Source organism: Porites lutea, chromosome 4 (assembly GCF_958299795.1).
Source record: "Porites lutea chromosome 4, jaPorLute2.1, whole genome shotgun sequence".
Lineage (NCBI taxonomy): Eukaryota > Metazoa > Cnidaria > Anthozoa > Scleractinia > Poritidae > Porites > Porites lutea.
The window spans coordinates 40,153,515-40,174,822 of NC_133204.1; the positions used below are offsets into that span (position 1 = coordinate 40,153,515).

At 39.0% G+C, this 21,308-nt stretch overlaps 1 protein-coding gene across 1 annotated transcript; it reads right to left on the reverse strand.

The window, feature by feature from the left end:
• Nucleotides 1-14,070: 14,070 nt before the first annotated feature.
• Nucleotides 14,071-18,622, reverse strand: LOC140935705 (uncharacterized). The gene is made up of 3 exons (XM_073385278.1): nt 18,508-18,622; nt 16,079-16,243; nt 14,071-14,482 (listed from the first exon to the last, which is right to left on the reverse strand). Exons 1-3 carry the CDS (start codon nt 18,554-18,556, stop codon nt 14,259-14,261), a joined length of 438 nt encoding a protein of 145 aa, XP_073241379.1. The 5' UTR covers nt 18,557-18,622; the 3' UTR covers nt 14,071-14,258.
• Between the last annotated feature and the right edge of the window lie 2,686 nt (nt 18,623-21,308).

A 21,308-nucleotide genomic window follows, 5' to 3' on the forward strand; every position in this document is an offset into this window, starting at 1 on the left:
AGTCCCGAATCCAATTCTTATTTTAATGGTTATTTCATTGTTTGTTTTAAAGTGTATTTACAATCTTAAAAAAGGAAAAACATAACTGAAAAAGAAAGCACGTATTAATTTAGCACTGCCAAATAACGTTTAATGTAAAATAACCCATCGTTCTAAAGCTAGTTTTATTAATAGACTGTATTTTTAATATACTTTTACTTTTTAACTAATAATATTAAACATGTTGATTCAGGTATGTATTTATACTTGTATATTCAAGAAAATACTTAAGTAAAGACTTAAGACTTAATATTAAATAAAAGATAGTTAGGGACATTATTGTCCTGTGCTTTTTTACATTAGCTCATTCGATAGAAAAGGATTCGGTCAGGAGCCGATTAGTAATCCAGTAATCGGCTCCTGATTCGGTAGATGGTAAATTAAGCTGTTCCAAATAGGCCTGTATCAGATTATGGTATATTTACACTTAGGCAGCAATATATAAATAAGTCATAAAAATAATTTCATGTCATATATTGTATTTTTTCAGTATTTTTGTCATTATTGTAAAAGAAGTGTTGTCACAGTTATAAACGCGGTTTTCTTTTACTATTTAGCCATCTGAGTATTTTCAGCCCTAGTTTGCGTAGATCTCCCAAACAGTTTAGTGCCCAGGCCCCGAGAGGAAGTGGAGGCATTTCCTTTTCACGGATAATTGGGCGAGGGGAATATGGCTGGATTGCATACGGCTTACTATGTGGCCTCTTTGTCCTGAAAAGGGTCTATATATTTTTATGCGAGTTCTTTCCGAGTCTCTTTTTTTAAGATTCCACTGACGGAAAGGAGCAGGTATTTCGTTTTTTGTCCTAAACAGGGTTCTAGAAAAGAACGCGTCGTTCTAAACAGATCAGGTCTTGTTCCGTTTTCTTTTAACCTCAACAGGGTCAGAGCTCAGACCCTTAGCAGTAACTGCATCCCCAGTGAACTCGGTTCAAGTATCCCCCGAGCCCTCTAACACTTGAAAGACGTACATTTACGATGATTACTTTAACTTGTTGTCTTTAATTCTTGTCAGGGAATTTTTCGTCCTTGTTATTTTCCTGGAAGATGTCTTGATGAACGGAAGGAACTCACAACAAAAAACTGATTACGAAGTATCCAGTTATTAGAAGAGAACTTGAAATTGCGCATGTCTTGCTCGATAGGCCGCTGTTGCAAAGGTCAGACTCGCAACAACTAGAGGTGCAGTCTCCAGAGCTGGCACATTGTTTATCGTGTATCATGCACCCAGCTTCATTCGTGCAGCCTACGTCCAATTGGTCTTCAGATTCTTTTTCCGTAATTTTTCTCATGTAGCATCGATTCATTGTCGGAGTGCACTCGAGAACTGTGGACCTGTTACCGCTGGGATGACATTGCGTGACTGCATCATAACAGCGGTAACATTTAAGACACCAAACTTAAAAAAAAAATACAAAACAAAAATAACATCAATAACAATGTAGAACGAGCTAGAAAAAAACAGCCGACATATCGCGACGCCACCACTAGTTGCTCTACGAAATAACGTCTTAGAAACGAGGGCAGTAATTCCACACTGATGACGTGTCACTGTCCACATCTGGGCAGCGCTTCCAATTGGTTGATAATTTGTCTCATCCACTCAGATGCAAGATCTGGGTAGTGACACGTCATTAGTATGGACTTTCAGCGCTTGTTCTTAAGAGGTCATTACCCGGGAAGATAGTGGTGGCGTCGTGAGATATCGGATGTTTTCTCAGGTTAATGTAGAACAAAAGTTTTCTGAAGTCAATATACATGCAGTTTATCGGCATCTCCCCAGCTAGTCAAGAAAAGCAAGCGTTTTTTCTATAAGGTCGATAAACACAATGGCCTTTTCTCAGCTTCAGGGGTAACATTAATAAGCTCATCCATTCTGCTCATTGGCCTTAGAAAGAAAGAGGAGAGGGTCTCTAATTCCCAACAACCTTAACGACTTGCGACTCAAATAGAAAAGAAATAAGAGACAGGTGACGCGGAAAAAACCTGTGCATTTTTTGTCATGACCGAGTACGATCCCACGTTGGAGTCCTTAAAATCTTAACTATACGTGTAGCTTCATGTCATCCGCAGAAAAAAAAAAACTGGAAAATCAAGATGCAAAAACGTTTACAATTAGCCCCGATTCTCACAAAACAGTCAACCCGTTTCTAATGAAATTAAGCTGAGTTTGAAATATTATATTTTACTTGAGCGATAATTCAGTCTGTGGTCAACCGGGGATGAATGAATCACGTTTCACCTAGCGTCATGAACCTTAGTTACGATTGGTTGATGATTTCAGGCTGATGTGTTGATTCAACATCGGATTCGCGAGCGCGCGTGAAAATCACCCCACGCGAGGGTGGAACTGTCGTAAGTAGACACCCTAGCGACGCAAAAAAGGTGTCCGTGGCTGGAGCTTGCCACTTAAGGGATTGTAAAAATACAGTGTTTGTATGGGAGTTGAGAAAAACTGGCTCTTGTAATGTGAAGGTGGCCGTAAGTAGAGCTGTCCGCTTACGAGAGTGTCCGTCTGGAGAGCTTCCACCGTATTGTGCTGTTAAAGTAATGATCACTGCCAAAAGTACACTATTCAAGTTATATGGAGTGTTATCACGCTCTGCGATCATGATAACAAGGTGTGTGTAGTAGTACAGTCTCTCTCCTCTGCAGAGGCTCATGCTGGGTATCCCAATAAAGCGCAAATACAAAATAACATCGACCAAAGGGGGGCTTTGTGAGCCCACGAGACTGAGCAACCCCCACAAACCCTTGTTATCAAGAAAACCGCTGGGCACTTTCTCACCCAATAAAAATAGCAATAATCGAAAAATAGCTAGTGCGCGGGGGACAATGGGAAGTCCCCTGCGCGCTTTCTTTTCCCCTCTCCCAAGACTCCTAACGATACAAAGAGGCCCCTGCGGAGGAGAGAGTAGTAGAGTAGAAAGCCCGCGCTGAATAAAGGCGATGTGGCGTATGTTGGAAGCATCGCGACCATCGGCAAGGCTGATTTTACAGTCGGGAATATATATATTTTTTGTTATTAATACGTCGGAAGAGGGGGCCTTCCTTCTTCAGGGTTTTTCATACAATGATAAGGTTAAGTTAAGACGTTACAATTTGAAATAAAGGATAGAGTGCTTCAACAGTATTTGTTTCATATCACTTTTAACGTTCACTTTTACCTTTTTTTTCACGTGTTATTATAGTACCACATCGCAAGCTATCATTTATTTCAAATTGTAACGTCTTAGCTTAACCTTATCTATCCTTGTATGTAAGACCTTGAAGAAGGGAGGCCGTGCCTTCTGAAATAATTGTTCGATATCTTATGATAGCTAAAATGACGTTTACAGCAAAAGGCAAACGTCAATTTCAAGTTGACGATTTTTCAAAATAGAAAAAACTGTGCAAACTAATTCTTATGGATGAAATATTAATGTGAAGCTGGTAAATTCGTTTACATAGAATGAACAGTAAATGACAGGTAAAGGGAAAATCTGGTCACGTGGTGATTCTATAAAACCACTTTTTTCTTTCTCCTTTTCCCTATCTATTTGTTCTCTCCCTCTCTCGCGTAGCCTGCGTAGTAAGCCTTTCCGTTTGGTTTAGGAGCAAAGAAAGACCGAGGAACGGGATTCTCGGTTTTGGCCGCGCGAGAAATGAAACAAGAGCCAAAAAATGAAAGAGGGCGGAGTGGGCGGTTTTCAAAATCCCGGGGTTTGTCTGAAAGCGTTTCCTTCCTTTCTTCCCCACGCCCTCCCCGCTCTTTTACTAACGCCATTTTTCGCGCGGTCTTTGACTCTCGTTCCTCGTTCTTTGCTCCTAAACCGCACGGAAACGCTTGCTACGCAGGCTATCTCTCGCATGTACGCGCCTACATTGAATTACAACACAATTTGCAAGAAAACATTGTGACACAGGTTGCACTTTCAAGTTTTATAATAATAATAGCTAGTAATAGTTGACACTACAGCTGTCTCCGCTCTGCATACTATTGGTCAATAGCATTCTTGCTCGTTGTATAGCTCTTATACCGATTCATAATGAAGATTTTCACACATATTCCATACAACAGGTGAGATAAAAACGGGAAACGCATGATTCCATGCACTCTTTCAGTTCGATTTACACAGCTTTGATCAAAACACTCTCAGTTTCGAGAATTATTATTCTGAAACCACAAAAAAATATTTAATTGGAAGTTGAATTTTTCGCTATTTCTCTTTCACTTTCGTGCATGGTTCAATTTGAGCTGTTACCATCCCCCTTGGGCAACCCCCGGGACAAGTCCAGCCCCTCGGGCCCGGGGGTGGGGAATTGTTTGAAGCGGTCCTGTCCTGGGGCAAGCGTAGTGGTGGTGAGGCAAATCAAGAATATCTCCTCTTTGATTTTGAGAAGTACGTGTCATTTCTCGCGCGGTATACACGATGGCTGTGGACCTCAAGATTACGTGATTTTTATGGAAAAACGCAGGAATTTGTCGGAGAGTGGTTGGAGAGGAAATACTTATCAAAATTTAAGTCTGAGAGTATGTTTTAAAATCTGAAACGAATGTGCATATGATGCGTACTCGAATGGACTTTATTTTCTGGAAACTAGGACAGAAATATTTCTTCAGGCCAAGTTTAAATAATGAAAAGAAAACTTATATCAAAACGAATACAAGGCTTTTGCAGGAGCCGATGACTGTCGGAGCCGATAGTAATCGGCTCCTGGCTTTTGATACACAGTATATATAGAGAGAGAATCAGAGATTCGGTCCAGTGTTCTTATTGAAGTGTTCTATCAAGGAGTCGCTTTTTAAAGAGTTGTTCTTCTTCGTTTTCGTTTTCATATTTATTGTTCATGTTTTAACTACATCATGACATCCATTATCCCTCTCTCAATAAACTCTGGAAAACGGATATAAAAGTTTTGAAAACGTGTCGTTTTTCTCTTGTACGGATCAAAAAGAGGGAGCAAAAAACGTATATGAGGTCGATTAGGAGCTCGGGGGTGGGGAATGGTCTACTTTCTGAAACCCCGGGGGTGGGGAATCTGAGGCCTCCAAGAAAGACAAAAATATATTGCAAATCTCCGCGAGTGTGCCCGGGGAGTGGGGGGGGGGAGGGGTGCTGGGGGGCATGGTTACAAGTCAAAATTGAACCATGTAAGTTCAGTTAATTTTATTTGCCGGAGAAATTAAAAGGTTTGATCAATTCACGCTCGCGCGTTCTAGTCTTTTTTAAAACTTTATAGAAGGACATACGTGAGCAGGGAATCAATCAGCACAGAATTTGATTGTCAGCGAATTTCTGTAATCTTCCATCGTGCATGAATCTTTTTTCATTTAATTTTCCCTTGCGCAGCATATTTTTTTTTTTTGTACTTCGGGATTTCGCCCTCTGGTCGAAATCCCTGCGGGGGCGATAATAAAAAGAAAAATACTCCTTCACCACATGACCCGAGAAAGGAAAAGGAAGGGAAGAGTGCTATTAAATACTACATTCGTCTGACGACAGGAGAATAGCTGATACAGAGTATAGTTAGTTCTATGTTACTCGTAGCAACACGAACATTTTATCGAATATTTTTAACACATCAGCATACACACACAAAAGAAACATGCTGAGAATGTAAACACTTTAACCTAGATACGGAATAACCGAAGACGTCTTAAGAGTTCTCAAGCAACCGACATCTTTATTCAAAAAATATTCGCAATTTTTAGTTCTTAATAATTAATAAACGACGGGGAAAAGGTTACTTTTCACAATTGTTCGGAAACATATATTTCATTCCAAATTAACGTGCGTTACAATACATGAAATTAGAAAACAATTGAAAAAAATTTAGGTAGTTTTTTTTGTGGGAAATGTTGATTTTCAGGGCATTTTGAAATGTCGCGTGACTTCTTCAGAATTACGTGCTGTAGCGTTAGTGGCAATCGAACGTAGTACTAAGTTGATCGGACGTACGCACAACAAAATTCATTCAAAACTAACGCAGCTTAAGGACCTTAAGATAGTATTTCTACAGCACTGTCATCAACAATAAATATTTCGCCAGTGTTCAGTGTCACAACGAATTCTGTATATTTATTAATAGCAGTTTCTTTATGTACCGAAAAATGATAACAAGAAGAACCTGGCTTATGAAATGAGGCCAAAAGCATTCGTCCTTAAACTATCGCCCACGAATGAATGATGGAATAACATTATAAGGGAAAAGTAAATTTATGTATATGTAACCACAAAACATAAATTTCGTGACACTTTGGGCGAGGTATGAACAACCATTGCAAGTTTTTTACTTCGTATGATGACACGTTGCTACGTTTCGACCTCGGAAAGCCTGTTCTTTGTCAGCCAGGAGACTTCATTTTCGATACACTCTGCGCCATAAAACTGGTGTACAACTTGAGTAGAGCTATTGAATCTGCTGTTTTCAAATTTATACTATACAGGCGAAACGGGAGCAAGTTTGAAACCCGCCGGTACGGACTAGCTCTTCCACCATAGCTGCGACTCGATGAAATGAGCTGTTAAATTTATTTATTTCTCGGTAGAAAAACAAGTGCGCCTGACCTTCTGAGCTAGCGAGTTCACTGTCCTTATATAAAACTACGGTATTACAAGAAAATCGAATCATCTCTTGAGCAGTGATCATATTAGAACACAGTAAAAAAGTGAAGTTAACTTACCCATGGCCGGTATAATAACGAGACAGCATCCTAGCACAACCATACGTGCCATTATTTTCAATGCCGGTTGCCTGCTTGCGCCTCGGCGTCCAAGTTATTGTTTTCAGTAATTTTCGGGGAAAATTTGCATGACTAAAATCAACCATTATAGTTCAAGAGCACCGCGTCGATTTATGTTGCATGGGAAGGGTGACTGGGGATGTTTAGCTATTTAAAAATATCGATGTTTTCAACTTCCTGTTTGCAGGGTTTGCAATTTCTATTCGCAGACGATGTTTATCCTTTTCAAATTCAGTGAGTTTCAAACAACACTGCCATCAGAACAAACAGACTAGGTTTCATTCAGATCCAATGAAAAGACAACGCCAAAATGATTGCTAATTGCTATTGTTGCGTGACACTGGAAAAACTCTCGGTCCTCTCTGTTTGTTTTCGTCTCCGGAGACGCGATCCTTGTGACCAGCGTCACTTGATGTATTCCTGATATGCTGTGGTTTGTTGATGTGAGTTTTGGGCGGTTTAAATTTACGAGACATGCTGTGTATCATGTCAGGTCTGAGGGCCCTGAACAGTTAAATTTGTTGTTCCCGAGAGTCCTGATGTCTCCCGGGACGAAGTTGAGGAAATCAATAGGACTGGAGGGAAGCAAAACTAACTGGTTTCCCGAGGGACCTGACATTCAGTGTTTTGTTTTGATATAATATCATTCACCTTAACAGTGACAAAGAATAAAGAGGGAATGAACAATGTCGGTACTTAAGAGAACACAAATTTAGTTCTCATAGCACTGAATGAATGAATTAAAAATTACTATGCATCATGGCCTCCACCGGAAATCTCTTCCCCAAGGTTTTCTTGTTTTCCAATTAGACGGCGGAGCCTGGGGACGGGCATACTTGTCTAATTTTAGGCTGCGCTCGGTTATTGTCAAAGGCCTCTGGAAACAGTTAAAAAATGCAAACGATAAATTGCGAGGACTAGAACTAGTTTAAAGAATGTTCACTTTATGACTTTTTTCCTCTCGAAGCCCCTGCTTAAGCTTTCTCTGACTTCGGCACCTAATTAAGGTGGTTGGGCCCAGTTTCTCAATGACAACACCTGCTCTCTTTGAACACGAAACGTAAATATGTCTCAAACAAAGCAGAAAATGGAATTGTACCAATTTAAGGGGTACAGACTAGAGTTTCCAAATAAGGGGCAGACCATTTAACTCTCGAGGGGGGGGGGTGGATTATTTTGAAAAAAAACTTCCTGCAAGCGCTTGTCGGAAGAAAAAAATTGCATGCAGCACAAATGTAATAGAAAGCTAATGGGAAAAAAAGGGAAAAAAATATCCTGCCCACCAGATTGCTAGAAAAAAAATTCTTCATGATCTCATGATTCCAACCTTGCATTGTAAAATTTTGCATATACGGCAAATAAAGAAGGAATGAATGAATGAATGAAAATCACCCACCCCTCCCCTCAAGAGTTAAATGGTCGGCCCCTAAGGTTAGTTTTCCGAGATCGGCGTATCCATGGCAACACCTATACCTCCTCGTTTTTTTAAAAAATTTACTGACATTCGTCTATAACATTCGTCTATGAAGCTGCTTGTTAGATTTGAAGTAATGTATCAAGTATGAGATGCCGTGTTTCATCACCAGATGAAACACCGAGATCGAGAAGAGAGTTGAAAATACGACGCGCAGCGGAGTATTTTGGACGAAGAAATTAATGAAATTAACTGCAAAAACCGTGGACGCAGATCCTGCTGGTTATAAACGTTGGATCTCTAGAAAGAGATCTAATCCGCTAAAATATTATGAACCAAAAAATGAGAAGTTCAAAGATTACTGCAAAGCTGATCGCAATTTGTTTTGTTTTGTGTATATTGAACGAACTTCGAGGTGTTTCATCTGGTGATGAAACACTGTGTCGAATGCTTGATATTACTTCTCAAAAATATGATTTTAGCAGGAAAAATTAAGTATACAAAATTGATCAGTTTCTCATCTGATTTCCACTCAGCACTCGTTAAACATCAATTTCCCTCAATTTCCATCAATTTTCTTTATAAATTATTAATGAGTTTGAGAATTTCATAAAACTTTCTCGAGTTGTATTTAAGCGATTTTTCTAAGAACGTTTTCGAGAAATCTCGATTTGAAATTTTGGGCAGCTACAAAGAAACATCAATAACTAACGTTTTTAGCGTTCAAGAAGCAGACACTTATCCTGTACCTGGGAAATAATTTTGTATCAACGTAGGTTTCTGGGAAACTACCCACCTACCCCTCCCCTAAGTCAACATTAACACTTTCTTCTCACTTAGGGCAAAATGTTGGGTTAGGGGAGGGGTAGGTAGGCAGTTTCCCAGAAACATAAATCAGTTGATCCATAACTTTGGCGTCAAATTGGTTTTAGAGTTTTCAGCTATACTTAGTAATGAAAAAAAATTACTCACAGACTTTTTGCAATAATGTGAACGTAATCTACAGCCGTTATTTCGCTTCTATGTCATAAATTATCTTGCTGTTTACTTGTAATTATAAGGTAAAAATAACAAAATTATTCCATGGATTTACGTAAAATACCGTTGCTTTTAGTTTATGTTGTAAATTACATGACCTTTTAGATTCCCTCCCTAAGTTCAATATTTCTTCTTTTTTTTTCAATAGCCCGTTGGGCAAACCTTTTCATTAAAAATTACGGCGTTTGTGATTTCAGGTGCAGTTCTGGACAAATATTTTTTTGAACTTTCAATGATTGTTTGATTTAAAAGACAATATACGAAAGAACACATGGTAAAAATAATTTATGATACCAAAAATTATTATAAAAAAGAAAGAAAATTAACTGTCGTGAAATTTTTTAAAATATCTGACCGGTTCCTGGCATAAAAGAACATGATTTTTTATGTTCAATAGAAGCCCAGACGGCAGTATTACAAGCTTAAGGCCGGTCAAAAGATTGTAATAGACTAGATTAGAAGTTGTTAATTGGTATAAAAGAAATCAAGTAAATGCTTGAGCCCAGTCCATAGAAATTCCACACTTCCAAACCTGAATTTCAGTGCTCCACTGAGAAAGAACTTTCTCATATCATCTCCCCCGTGCTCTCATCGTTAGTGAAGGTTCGAAGAAATCGTCAAACTTGGGTTAAACAGAGTTGTGCAATTATGTGATAAAGCACATTAGCGTATTTAATCATACTTAAATTCATTGGGCGCTTTAATTAAAGAAATAAAGTCCACTGAGTGCTGTAATTAAAAATCAGCGAAGCATAGATAAATAAGAGTTAATGACGATACCAGGTAACTTTAGGTTACGAAATGAAAGTTCCAAGTTCTCTTCAGGTAGAGTTACTGACTACATTCATTGACAAGAACGAATTATTTACCCTAGATTACATCTGAGTCATGCTAATAGAGTTACTTCGAAATGTGCTTTCCCCAATGGCGGATACAGGGGAGTGGCCTGGGGAGCCCCCCCCCTTATTTTTAGATCAAACTGAGGCGAGAAGGGTCGAAAAAGACCGGGCATCCCCCTACCACGGGGTCTGGTCCGGGAGCCTTTAGAAGAGTGAGAAGGCTGGCAATGAGTGTTTAAATGTGCAATACCAACGTTTTTTTTTGTACAGTGCGGTTAACATACAGTTAACGTACTTCTCTTAAAAAAAACTGTTCTGTATATCTTAGGGTGGGAAGAAGGGTTTCGGGAAGAATATTACCCTCGGCCTCTTAATTAATTTTCCACACTATGATACTTACCGGGGCTTAAAGGACACCATCCTGTATCAGACATCTAGATTTGTTTCCGCTCCCTTTCTTCATTCAGTTTTCACTCTCTTAAAGGCGGATACTGACTATGGTTTGAGACGTATACCGTTCCCAACTAATTCAAATCAGTGAACGGTACTTAATTATCCAGCACCCTTTAATATTGTTGCTGTTGTTAATTAGCATACCACTGACCAAATTCCTTTTTTCAAATTGAAATGCTGATCAGGAGCGCAACTGAATTGCAAGCATGTTGCAACAATTAGTTGAATAAGACATATATTTGTGGCCGGGGGGAAGAGCAATTTTTGACGACGAAATCATGTGGTTTTTAATTTGTTCTTCTCGCATACTCATCAAGCCCTTACCTATGCTGACCAAATATCAGCTCCCCCGGCTAATATATAAGCAGCATCACCAATCCAAAGTTAACTTTCATTCAGTATCTAGGAGATACTAAGGTAATTTAAAATCGTTACACTGTTGACAAAATGCGCACTGATTAGTCTTTTCCTATTGACTTAAAGTGCAATAAAAGCAATTTTTAGGGAACGGGCATTTTATCGCTTTGTAAACTCCGCATTGAGCGCTTTTTGGTATCCTAAAACGCCCGGCCAGTGAAAGCTACGATGAGGACACTTCTTGTCTTTTGCCTGTTTGGTAAGTAAATGAAAAAGTAAATGAGAAAAGGTAAAGAAATCTTCTTGGGAATCCTCTGCGTCACTAATCGTGCAAGTACCGACGTAATACTCAAAATACTATCGACGTAACACTGGACGAACTTTCACCTCCTTTAATGTGTAATTTTGAATAAAACTCTTCTTAAGCCTATATTAAAGAGGCACGAGGCGTGCTTTTTCATCGATCCATGTTAAAGTTCAGTCAATCCGTCCTTCCAGAAAATTCCGCTACTAACTTTGAACACTTCTAGGGGAAATTTATTATTTGATGTTATATCCCATGTAGTTTCAAAAGATAGTTTTCAGCTCTGGCAAATAAAGTGCAGTGATTATTTTAAGGGGATAGATGTGGTATTGGAGTTGCTGTATGTGGCACACGAACTTAAGGTCAATTCTAGTCTAGCCTTGTTTAGAACAGTGTTTTGATCGAAATCCTGTCAAAAAATTACCGATGTCGTTGTAATCAATTATCCGTTGCAGTGTTGTTCTCCAACGCGCTTGCTTTCCCCAGTAAAGACCTCTCGGAAGATGAAGACCGTGTTAAAGATGGAGAGTTCAGTGTAGTTGCAGATGAAGGTTCCAGCATCGGCGCAGATGAAGGCTCCAGTGTTGGTGCAGACGAGAGCTCCGATATTGCTGCTGACGAACTGTCCCGTGCAATTAAGAAAATATTCAAAATCTGACCGCCACACTATATTCCGCTAACTAACTTGGTTTGAGCTGATCTCGTGTCAGCTTCCTGTTGTATTAGGGTCAGTGATTCTTTAATAAGAAGGGGTATGGTGTTGCGGCTGAGAAACATGTCTTCATGTATTATTGATTAACTGGGATAATTAATAAAACAGCGTAGCCTGATGAAAATAAAAAATGTTCAGTGTGGCTTACATTAATAGTTAGGATAATGCCTTAGAGTTTAACAAAAGACAACGATTATAAACTGTCTTTAGGAAAATTCATCGTGGACCTGACGCAACCACCCCTTAGCATGATAGAGCCCATGGCATCCATTTTCCAGGGGCACCCAACGACGGTTTTCTGTAAAATATCTCACGGAGAAGCAAAAATTGCCTAAAATTGTCTACAGGTTGAGGAAGGCTAAAAAATTCTGGATGACCGTTCCATCCATGTACAATTTTCGAAGCTTATCAAATAAATCTCTTACGATTTTCAAAGGTTTAATTTTTCGCATTTCACTCCACAGGTTGAGTTATTTTTCTTAGAAAAGGGAACCTAAAATTTTCTAATCAGAAAATGTGATAGAGAGAGGAATCAGAAAAGTTCTCACTTTGGTAAAACTTTAAATTGCATCTAAAAGCTTCGGCAAAGTACTGAAGCCCTTGTAATTTCGAAAAGACTAAAGTTCACCTTGGATGACCGAACAGATACAAATTTTATAGCGCCACTTAGAGATCTAAATTAAAGTATTCTGGATAGCCTAAAAAGTGTTTTCAATATATTTAGCACAGGGCATCCAACGACCGTTTTCTAGGAAATATCTGTTCGGAAAAAAGGCACTTTCAGTGATCAGGGCAATACAGTTGGACCTCCATTAAGCGCTGGCCACCCCCGGGGTACCGGTAAGTCAGGCCGCTTAATGGTGGTTACACTGTAATTTTCAGGGAGTTATAATAACTCCTCTAGTGGGGCTAATTTAACTCCTTACAGTGGAGTTATTTTTCGTGGAGTTATTTTAACTCCAAAAAGGAGTTCAAAGAACTCTTTTTCAGGAGTAAAAGTGACCCCAGATATTGAGGAGTTAAAATAACCCCCAAAAAAGGAGTTATCCTGTACCTAAAATTTTTACTCCACTTTCAGAGTTAAATTAACTCCAAAAAGAGTAAAAACAACCCATGTAAGGAGTACAAGTAACCCCATTTCGGAGTAATTTTAACTCCAGACTGGGAGTAAAAAGAACTCTTTTTCAGGAGTAAAAATGACCCCAAATTCGGAGTTAAATTAGGAGTTAAAATAACCCCAAAAAAGGGGTTATCCTGTACCTAAAATTTTTACTCCATTTTTGAAGTTATAATAACTCCCTAAAAATTACGGTGTACCACTCAGTAGAGGTTTGTCATAAATTAGCATAATCTCTTGCTGAAACGTTATGTTATTTTGACACCAACAGTCAACGGGAGCGGCATTACTGGTCCACAATCAGTCGTCCCCTTCTAAATTGGATTTTATTTTCCTTCATCATGTTTTTAAAATAATGCCAAACCAAGTTTATCAAGCGGCCTCTGATAGCTTATATACAGCCGCCTCCGCCTCCCCTCAAAAATATTGGGGGGTGAGAGTCTCCGTCTCCCCGCCTTTTGTTTGAAGAGAGGGTCAGCTGTACTCAACAGGCTTATAAAACTCTTTAGGGTGACAACAAAGTTAGCCGCGGCTGCTTGACGGAGGCCGCTCAACTACTGGTAGGACAAGTCTTCTTCAGAGCCAGTGCTATACTGTGCATGGGATATAATTATAATGCCTCTAGCGTAAGCTTTGAGGTGATCTTTAATTCAGAATATCAGGGCGTTACCAGATTCGCAGTACGGGAGGACTGAAAATGCCGAAAATGTCGGGAACTGTTTTTAAACTGTACACGATCTTTATTGTAATCAAAAATTTCAAAGCCACTAATCAATACCACTAAGGTAGAGCGGTTTTCACTTGACTGTCGTAAAACCAAAACCAAAGTAAATACACTAGCCAACCAAAGGGCGTAGTAAAACCAAAACCAAAACCAAAACCAATTACTTTCGACAGTCAAGTGAAAACCGCTCTAATCTCAAGGTACAAGTAAATTTTCAAAACGAGATTCTAGTTGTGCCTTTCGGTAGGGCCCCTTCATTTTTGTAACCTGGCAGCGTTGTCCCCTCCCAAAGGACAAACAATGATTGGGTGTACATTGCAACCTTAAGTCATATACGAGATTCTAGTTATAGAAATGGTCATTTATTTCATAACCAAACTTGAATCACACATTAATTAGCCCTTGCCTTGAAAACAAAGTGGTCATTCCTTTTCCTGGTTTAGCCCCTTAATCAAACATCAAACTGAATACTGATAAAGAAGTACGGTTTTGTGAAAAAGAATAACTTTGAAAAATGCGCCTGACACTATCTTCTCACATGGACAAGTAAAGAATAGCGAAAATGATAAGAGCTGTAACTTGATGGCCGTAAAAAACGATGTTAGCCTTTGAAGAAACCGTCGGCCGAGGACCAGCCATTGCAGTGGTGTAGTTGTAGTTGCACTTGTCTGATTGGCAGCTAGCCACGTTGGAGCAAACTGCACCTTGTACAGATCCCTCGCACGGATCTTTCTTACAGTCTTCAACAAAACAGCAACCTGATAACCAAAAATAGAAAAATTCTTTGGAATCTGATAAACTAGTTATCACCAAAGGTAAGGGAGTGCAGGCTAGATCGATCCAAGGTCAAAATGCGGCTCTTACTGCAACAATGTCAGTCTTTGCGAAAAGTTCACATGATAGAAGGTCAAAACGAACATGATCAGATTAAGACTAATAATGGTTCAAAATGCGAGTGATCAGGTTATGTTTTGCGCATTTTCATTCATCCTTAGAGGAAGACCAAACGAATGCTGGTTAAATACATGCCGCGCATGTGTAATAGAAGGCTGGAGATTAGGACTGCGGGCTCCTTTGGTTACCCGCGTTGAAAAAAACAAAATTATATATATATTTTTAAAGAGAAGGCTGACATAACGAAAGGTTTTACAGAAAAACCGCAGTGAAAAAAAAAATTAAAGAGGATTCTGACATAACGAAGGGTTTTTACAGAAAGATCCTCAGTTAATTAAAAAAGTCAAGTAATTATTTATTTATTAGTAAAATTTCTATGAGTAACAAATATAAAAATAACTAACCGATCAATGAATAAGAATGAACTAAGTGAGGGGATAGATTTTTAAAACAATTTTAATGCTAAAACACGGGTTAAATACAAGAACAAACTAGAAACGTACTACTTTGAGATTGAAATTTGGCTTTGAACTACCCACGTAATGTCCGAGGCACTGATTCCATGCTAGGCGTTAATAGATTGTACTGGCATAATTTGTGGCATAATTCCTCATTACGAACATAATTTTTATCTATTTTCTATAGAAAAAAGCACTGCTAGCATAATTTGCACTTTTGGCTAGTTTTATGGGTCATAAGACGCAGGACTCTTCCACAGTGACTGAACGCATGCGCATAGCTAGTTCGGTTACCAAAAAAGATTGCGTCCGCATGCTAGCTGTTAATTGTTTAAGTTTTTGTAGTTGTGAGACAATAAATTACGCACTCTTAAAGTTTCTAGATGTAAATAGGGTAAATGTCATGTGTTCGCCATTCACTTGTTTGTTGCATAGTGATTGATGTGTTGTTACCAAATTTAAAGTAATATTTAACAATTATTCCTCTCGCCCTCATGGCCTCTGAGTCAATAGCCCATGAGGCCGAGCCCGTTCGGGCTCGAGGAAATAATCGCTTTAGTAAAATCCAACTAAATGGTAAAAAATATCGAGAATAAAGAAAGTTTAGCTAGTTAAAGCTAGACATGAGTCCTTTTTTGCCGGCAAAAAGCCCCCGCTTTTCACTACTAGTGGGCTAGTAGCGAACCAGGTTTTAGTGTAGGGCAGGGCTCCTGTTCCCATTAAGTGCTTAACGTTTAGATCAAGGGCGTAAATAATCATTAAGGTTTAACGACGATTGCGTCACGGGTTTTTTTTTTTATAAGTTAGCGTTTCTTTAAGAACTTTTAAGGTTAACCCTCAGTTGTTCGTCTGTCCCGCCTAGCCTAGTAATTGCTACTTAGCCTGCGTGTCAGTGTTATTCTTTTCTGGAAATGAAATTTTGTTGTTGTCTTGTTGTTTGTTTAGGAAATTGTGAGAGCAATAGTTCTGTAACAACGTTACCTTGTTGGTACTTTTTCTTACCTTTGATGTCGATGACCGAATTGAGAGAAGTGTAGTTAACCGTGTACACCCTACAGCCGTACTCAGCTTTCGGTAGCGATTCGTCGCCACATGCCACTGTATCTTTACTGGAACTGGTACATGCTGGAGAGGTTCCACCGCATCGATAGCAAGTAAGCGACCAAGCTTAAACAGTGAGATAATTCAAGAGATAATCAGGTGACACATTTTTTAGTACATATTTCTAGTAAAAGTACTACACCAGCAAATATTCCTGGCCCATGGAAAGTATCAGTAAAAATTGATTTCTTTAATTTGTATGGTCGACGTTTTCATTCCCAGATGGGTTTCATTAAGCATTTTAAAAGATGACTTATTGTTATAAACCCTTCCACGACCAAAAGCAAAGCCAAACTCAAACAAAACTCCTAAATTTTATCATAAACTCTGAAAACCAAATAGTTCCAGGCGAAAGTATCAAAAAAGACATTTCCTTTGAATGGTTACACAATAGAGTTTTGTCCACAGACTCAGTTAAAACCATGTCACACTGAGTCCATAATAGTCCAGCCAACATTTACTCTGGTATTGAAACTGCTGGTGAATTATAAAAGCCGTTAGACTTGTTATAACTCTTGCTTGTTAACCATTAAAGTAAAGCTTTAGGTCGTGCCAATGGGTCCGAAAATGTCCGAAACTGAAAGTTTGTAAAGGCATTATTGTTTTACCGGTTGGTTCTATTTCCAAACGGAAACTTATTTGTCCCATATTTCTTTATTAACCCATGCCATACTAGTTTCAAGCTTTCACGGCCAATTTTAGGTAGATTGTAACGACTTTGTTTTGTAAAAACTGTAAAAGCGCCGAGTCCGGAACGGATTTATTTTTTTCATGTAAACCGATAACTGCAAGACCAAAGAGTGCACATCAATTTTCTTATAAGTTAAGAGAAAAAGTTTTGAGAATCATTGAAATGATCAAAAGAAGGAAAATGCTGCGATCTTTTGTAAAATCCTTTCACTGACAAATTCTTAGAGAAAATATCAGATTGGAGAATTCGTATCTCGCAAAAGTACGTTTGAATGCTCTGCTTTGTTGAGCTTGCACCATGGGAAAAGTACTTCCCTGTTTTATCTCGACTATGCGTCCGGCCAAAATTATCTTTATTTATCAAGTGCTTTTTGGCGGGAAAGAAAGGAATGCACCGCGCCTTCGACAACATGAATTACACAGTCCTTTTGTGAAGAGAGTGGCGTTGTTTTTGGCCATAATTAGATGTTTCTACTAAGACAGAAGCGTGCGCCAAGATTTTGAACCTTATATAAATGTTATGTAACAATTAGCGGTTATGCTACTCGTCGAATTCGCTACCTCCTAGTTCGAAACACGTTCGCTACACATTACTTTCAATAAACCATTGAAAATAACTCCTTCAATCGACTAGAAAAAATAATTCTTTTCTCGTTCTTTTAAGCCTACCCCTCTGGTGGTGTAAGTTTTGGACTTTGTAAATAGGCAGCGAGCCAAGTATATGTAGGTAGCGAAGTAGCCGTAGCCGGCGAATTTGAAAAAGTAGCGAAACCGGTGTAAGGCAAACGTTATCTTGGACAATCAAGTTGTCGTTGGTGGGTTGGGTTTTTTTTGCGGCTGTGACTTACGTCCTTAACTCAAACCCTAGAATCTCAATCCCACCTTGGCTAACATGTACACCTTCATTAGCACTTGCACTTAACTCAGCGTTACTGAAGTATAAAACTGCTTGAATAAAATTTAAATATTTATAGGGCCTCTAAAGAGTTATTTAGATCTCTTTGCCCTACTGTATTTGGCTCTAAAACTAGCTAACCCTCGACTACTAGCATCATCAGGGGCACGAGCTTTTCGATGTGTTTCACAACTTTAGAAAAGTCAATCGAACTTGAAGAATAAAGATGAAAGTTCTGTTGGCGAGCGCGATTAATTTTAATTAGCGGTGTCTGGTCTTTTTGCTGCAAAGCTTTTTTCGTTTCACTGCGGCACGAAATAGATTAGCGAGTTCTTAATAGGAGATGAGTCGCTTAAAACACATATTTTCACTGTAATTGACGGTTTACTCTCCGTTCCCCTGACTCGTGAAGTTTATCCATCGTAAAGCCAGTGTAATAACCTCCTGCACGTAAGAGCATAACAGACTAGTTTCCAGCGACAAACGTTGAAACGAATCCACCACAGAAAAGTATGCTAGAAAGGGAGAATACAGAAATAGAGAATGCGCCAAAGGTAGCAAACTAACGGTCCTTTTATAATCACCAAAAAGATTCCGAATTAAAGCGAATAGACACTGCTGCGAAACGATTTTGATGTGCAGTGAATAGACGACTTGTAGCGAGATCAGCGAAATGCGTATGACTGGAAATGACCTGAAGTCCATTGCATTACATCAAGATTAACTCCAGTAGGAGGTACCATACCTACTGCACAGAGAATCAAGATAATGAGCGTAGCCAACAAGATCTTCATGTTGACTTGCAGCGTCTGTCTCACGGGGTGTTGTAAGTACTGCGAGATTTTGCGTCCGCCAAGGTTTCTTGGAATGCAAATGCTTGCAAATGCAATGTTTGCGGGACCTCTAAACTGAATAGGCAGTACGAGACCTGCGTTCAGTTGGTCCATAGGGAAAAATTCCTATTGTTCTAGTGACATTTTAATACTCGGTGAAAGCTTCTAGATCTGTCATCGCTTATTGTTATTCTAAGATACTGAACAGGAGTCTTTTTCATTGGTTACCATGAACGCCATGGGTAGAACCTGAGCTATTATCATGATGAATAAAGGAATTACGCTTAATTTAAAAAAATACTATTATCGCTGTTCATAGTATTTGGAAATCGACTTACCTTGCTAGACTGGGCGCAGTCCGCTTTTTCTCTTAAAATCTGTCTAGTTCTTATCTCAGCCAGCGCGATTAATGAATGAGGCTGAGTATCTTATAGCCTTCTTATGAAGAATTGTGGAGATCGAGGAGGAGGGTGTTATCCGTCGAGGCCGTAGGCCAAGGCGGATAACACCCTCCGGATAACGCGATAAGACGGATAACACCCTCCGGGAATTTTCAAGCCGCAGGAATTTTTTTTCGTTATCAAATTCCCTGTATGAATTTTTTTTAGGCCATAGCATGAATATTTTTTAGGGTTCATTGGCGCGCATGAATTTTTTTAAATTTAATTTTCCCTTGCGCGAATATTTTTTTGTACCTCCCCCCCCCCGATAAGTTCTCTAATGGTCCGTCCATAAATGGGCACCGGCGACATACTGCTTGGGGGTAGCCCTGCGATGGACTAGCATTCCGTCCAGGGGGGAGTAGCAATACTCTTAGGTGCTTCATGTTTGAGCCTTTGGTTCATGTGCGTCTTTACCTTTTTATAATGTTGGCTAAATAATAGCTGACATGTTTTTGATGGACAACAAAACTCAGTTACAGTTGATAAGCTCTAACAGCAGGTATTGCAAAGTACGACAGAGTGTCATAAGTTACAATTCACGGCAGCTAACCGCCATATTACAAATTACGACAACTTGTTATTACAATTTGTGATAGCTTGGTTATTACAAATTCTCGACAAATGTTGTTACAATTTACCACGACTGTTATTGCAATTCAATTTTACGACAGGATTACAATTCACGACAGAACCGTCTCCTGTCTATAGTCAAGTTTCAATTTTGGGGGTGCTTTATCAAGACTGATATAACTTGGCTATAACAGTTCATTCTACAGCTGATTCTATGTTTATGTTGCACTAAAACTTCTAAACAGAGCGATCAACACATACTTTCTCCAGGACATCATCGATTCAAGCGAGACAGATGTGGAAGTAAGTTCAGTTTGGATGACTACTTGGCAGCGATCGTCATGTATTTTAGTACTTTCAACGCCAACTTTTGTGTTTACTAGGTAAAGACAACAGCTTTTTATATTGCTTCAAGAGATACTTGCATTTTTAGCCAGCGACCGAATTCAGGATCAGTTACATTCCCTACTAACATGTAAAAATTATACATACAATCATATTTATCATTATTATAATAAGATGGGATATTTTTATTCTAGGAAGTCTGATAAGTTAATTATAGCTATTGTTAAAACTACTGCTCTTGAGCACGTACTACATTTTTAGGGCGGATTCATTTGCATCGTAATCAATAAATAGCCGTCACATTTGCCATAAACACAATTAAAAATATCGCAAAAACCATAAAAGAATCCACCCTTAATAATTTTGCCTTTAAAATTTCCAATTTGTCCGTAGTTAATTTATGGAATAGTTTACCCAGTCGTTCTCGATGCCAAATTAAAGAAGCCTCGCTCACACCATGTAAAATTAATGCCCTAATGATAAATTTCAAATTGAAATTTCAATACTTTTCTAATTTTTTTAGTGTTAATTTTAAATATTGCTTTCCTGGTTTAAGGCATGCTCATTGATTGGGGAACACAAACTTTACTGGGAAATTCTATCTAGATCGCAAATCATTTCGACAAAATATTCATCTCGAGGGGCAAACTTGCTTATAAGAAGATCATGGAGTTCTGTTTACTACGCACGCCGGTCAAACTAAGGTATAGCAACCATTAAACCAGAAAAAATTGTAAATGGTTAATGTAAACAAGCTAGTCGCTCCATTGATGGCCTGTTCCAGGCTCCGAAATAGTCGGGTCCGCTAAATTGAGAGGCTTGCTCGTGCAACTCTACAAGTTTACTCTTCCAGTTTCGATCGATCCTTTTTGTCACCGCGCGGAAATATTTAACAACAAACTTCACCGAAACTTACAAAATTTAAAGGGCGAAGAATTTCTCCTGCATGTGCCTGACAAGTATGCTGAGTAGAAATATACAGCCACGCACACGATTTCGCGCGACGGTAACTGTGCAAAAACATCTCTTCCCTCTGAAAAACTTTGTCTACCACCAATCTCTACCCTTTTCTTAAACTTTTTCTCTCGGGAAATGACGAGAGACTTTTTCCTGAACATTTTTAAAAGTCACTTTTGAAACTGGAAGCAGACATATCGATACCTACCTATAAAAACTCATTAAGACGTTTGCGCACGAAATCGTGTGCGTAGCTGATTACGCCTGCACGGCATACATACTTGTTAGGCACTTGTATAGCAGAAAATCCTCGCCCTTTAAAGTTTACACGACGAAGAGACGATCAGTCCACAGTCTGATTTCTTCAGTTGATGCATATTTTGTTTTGCTAACATGCC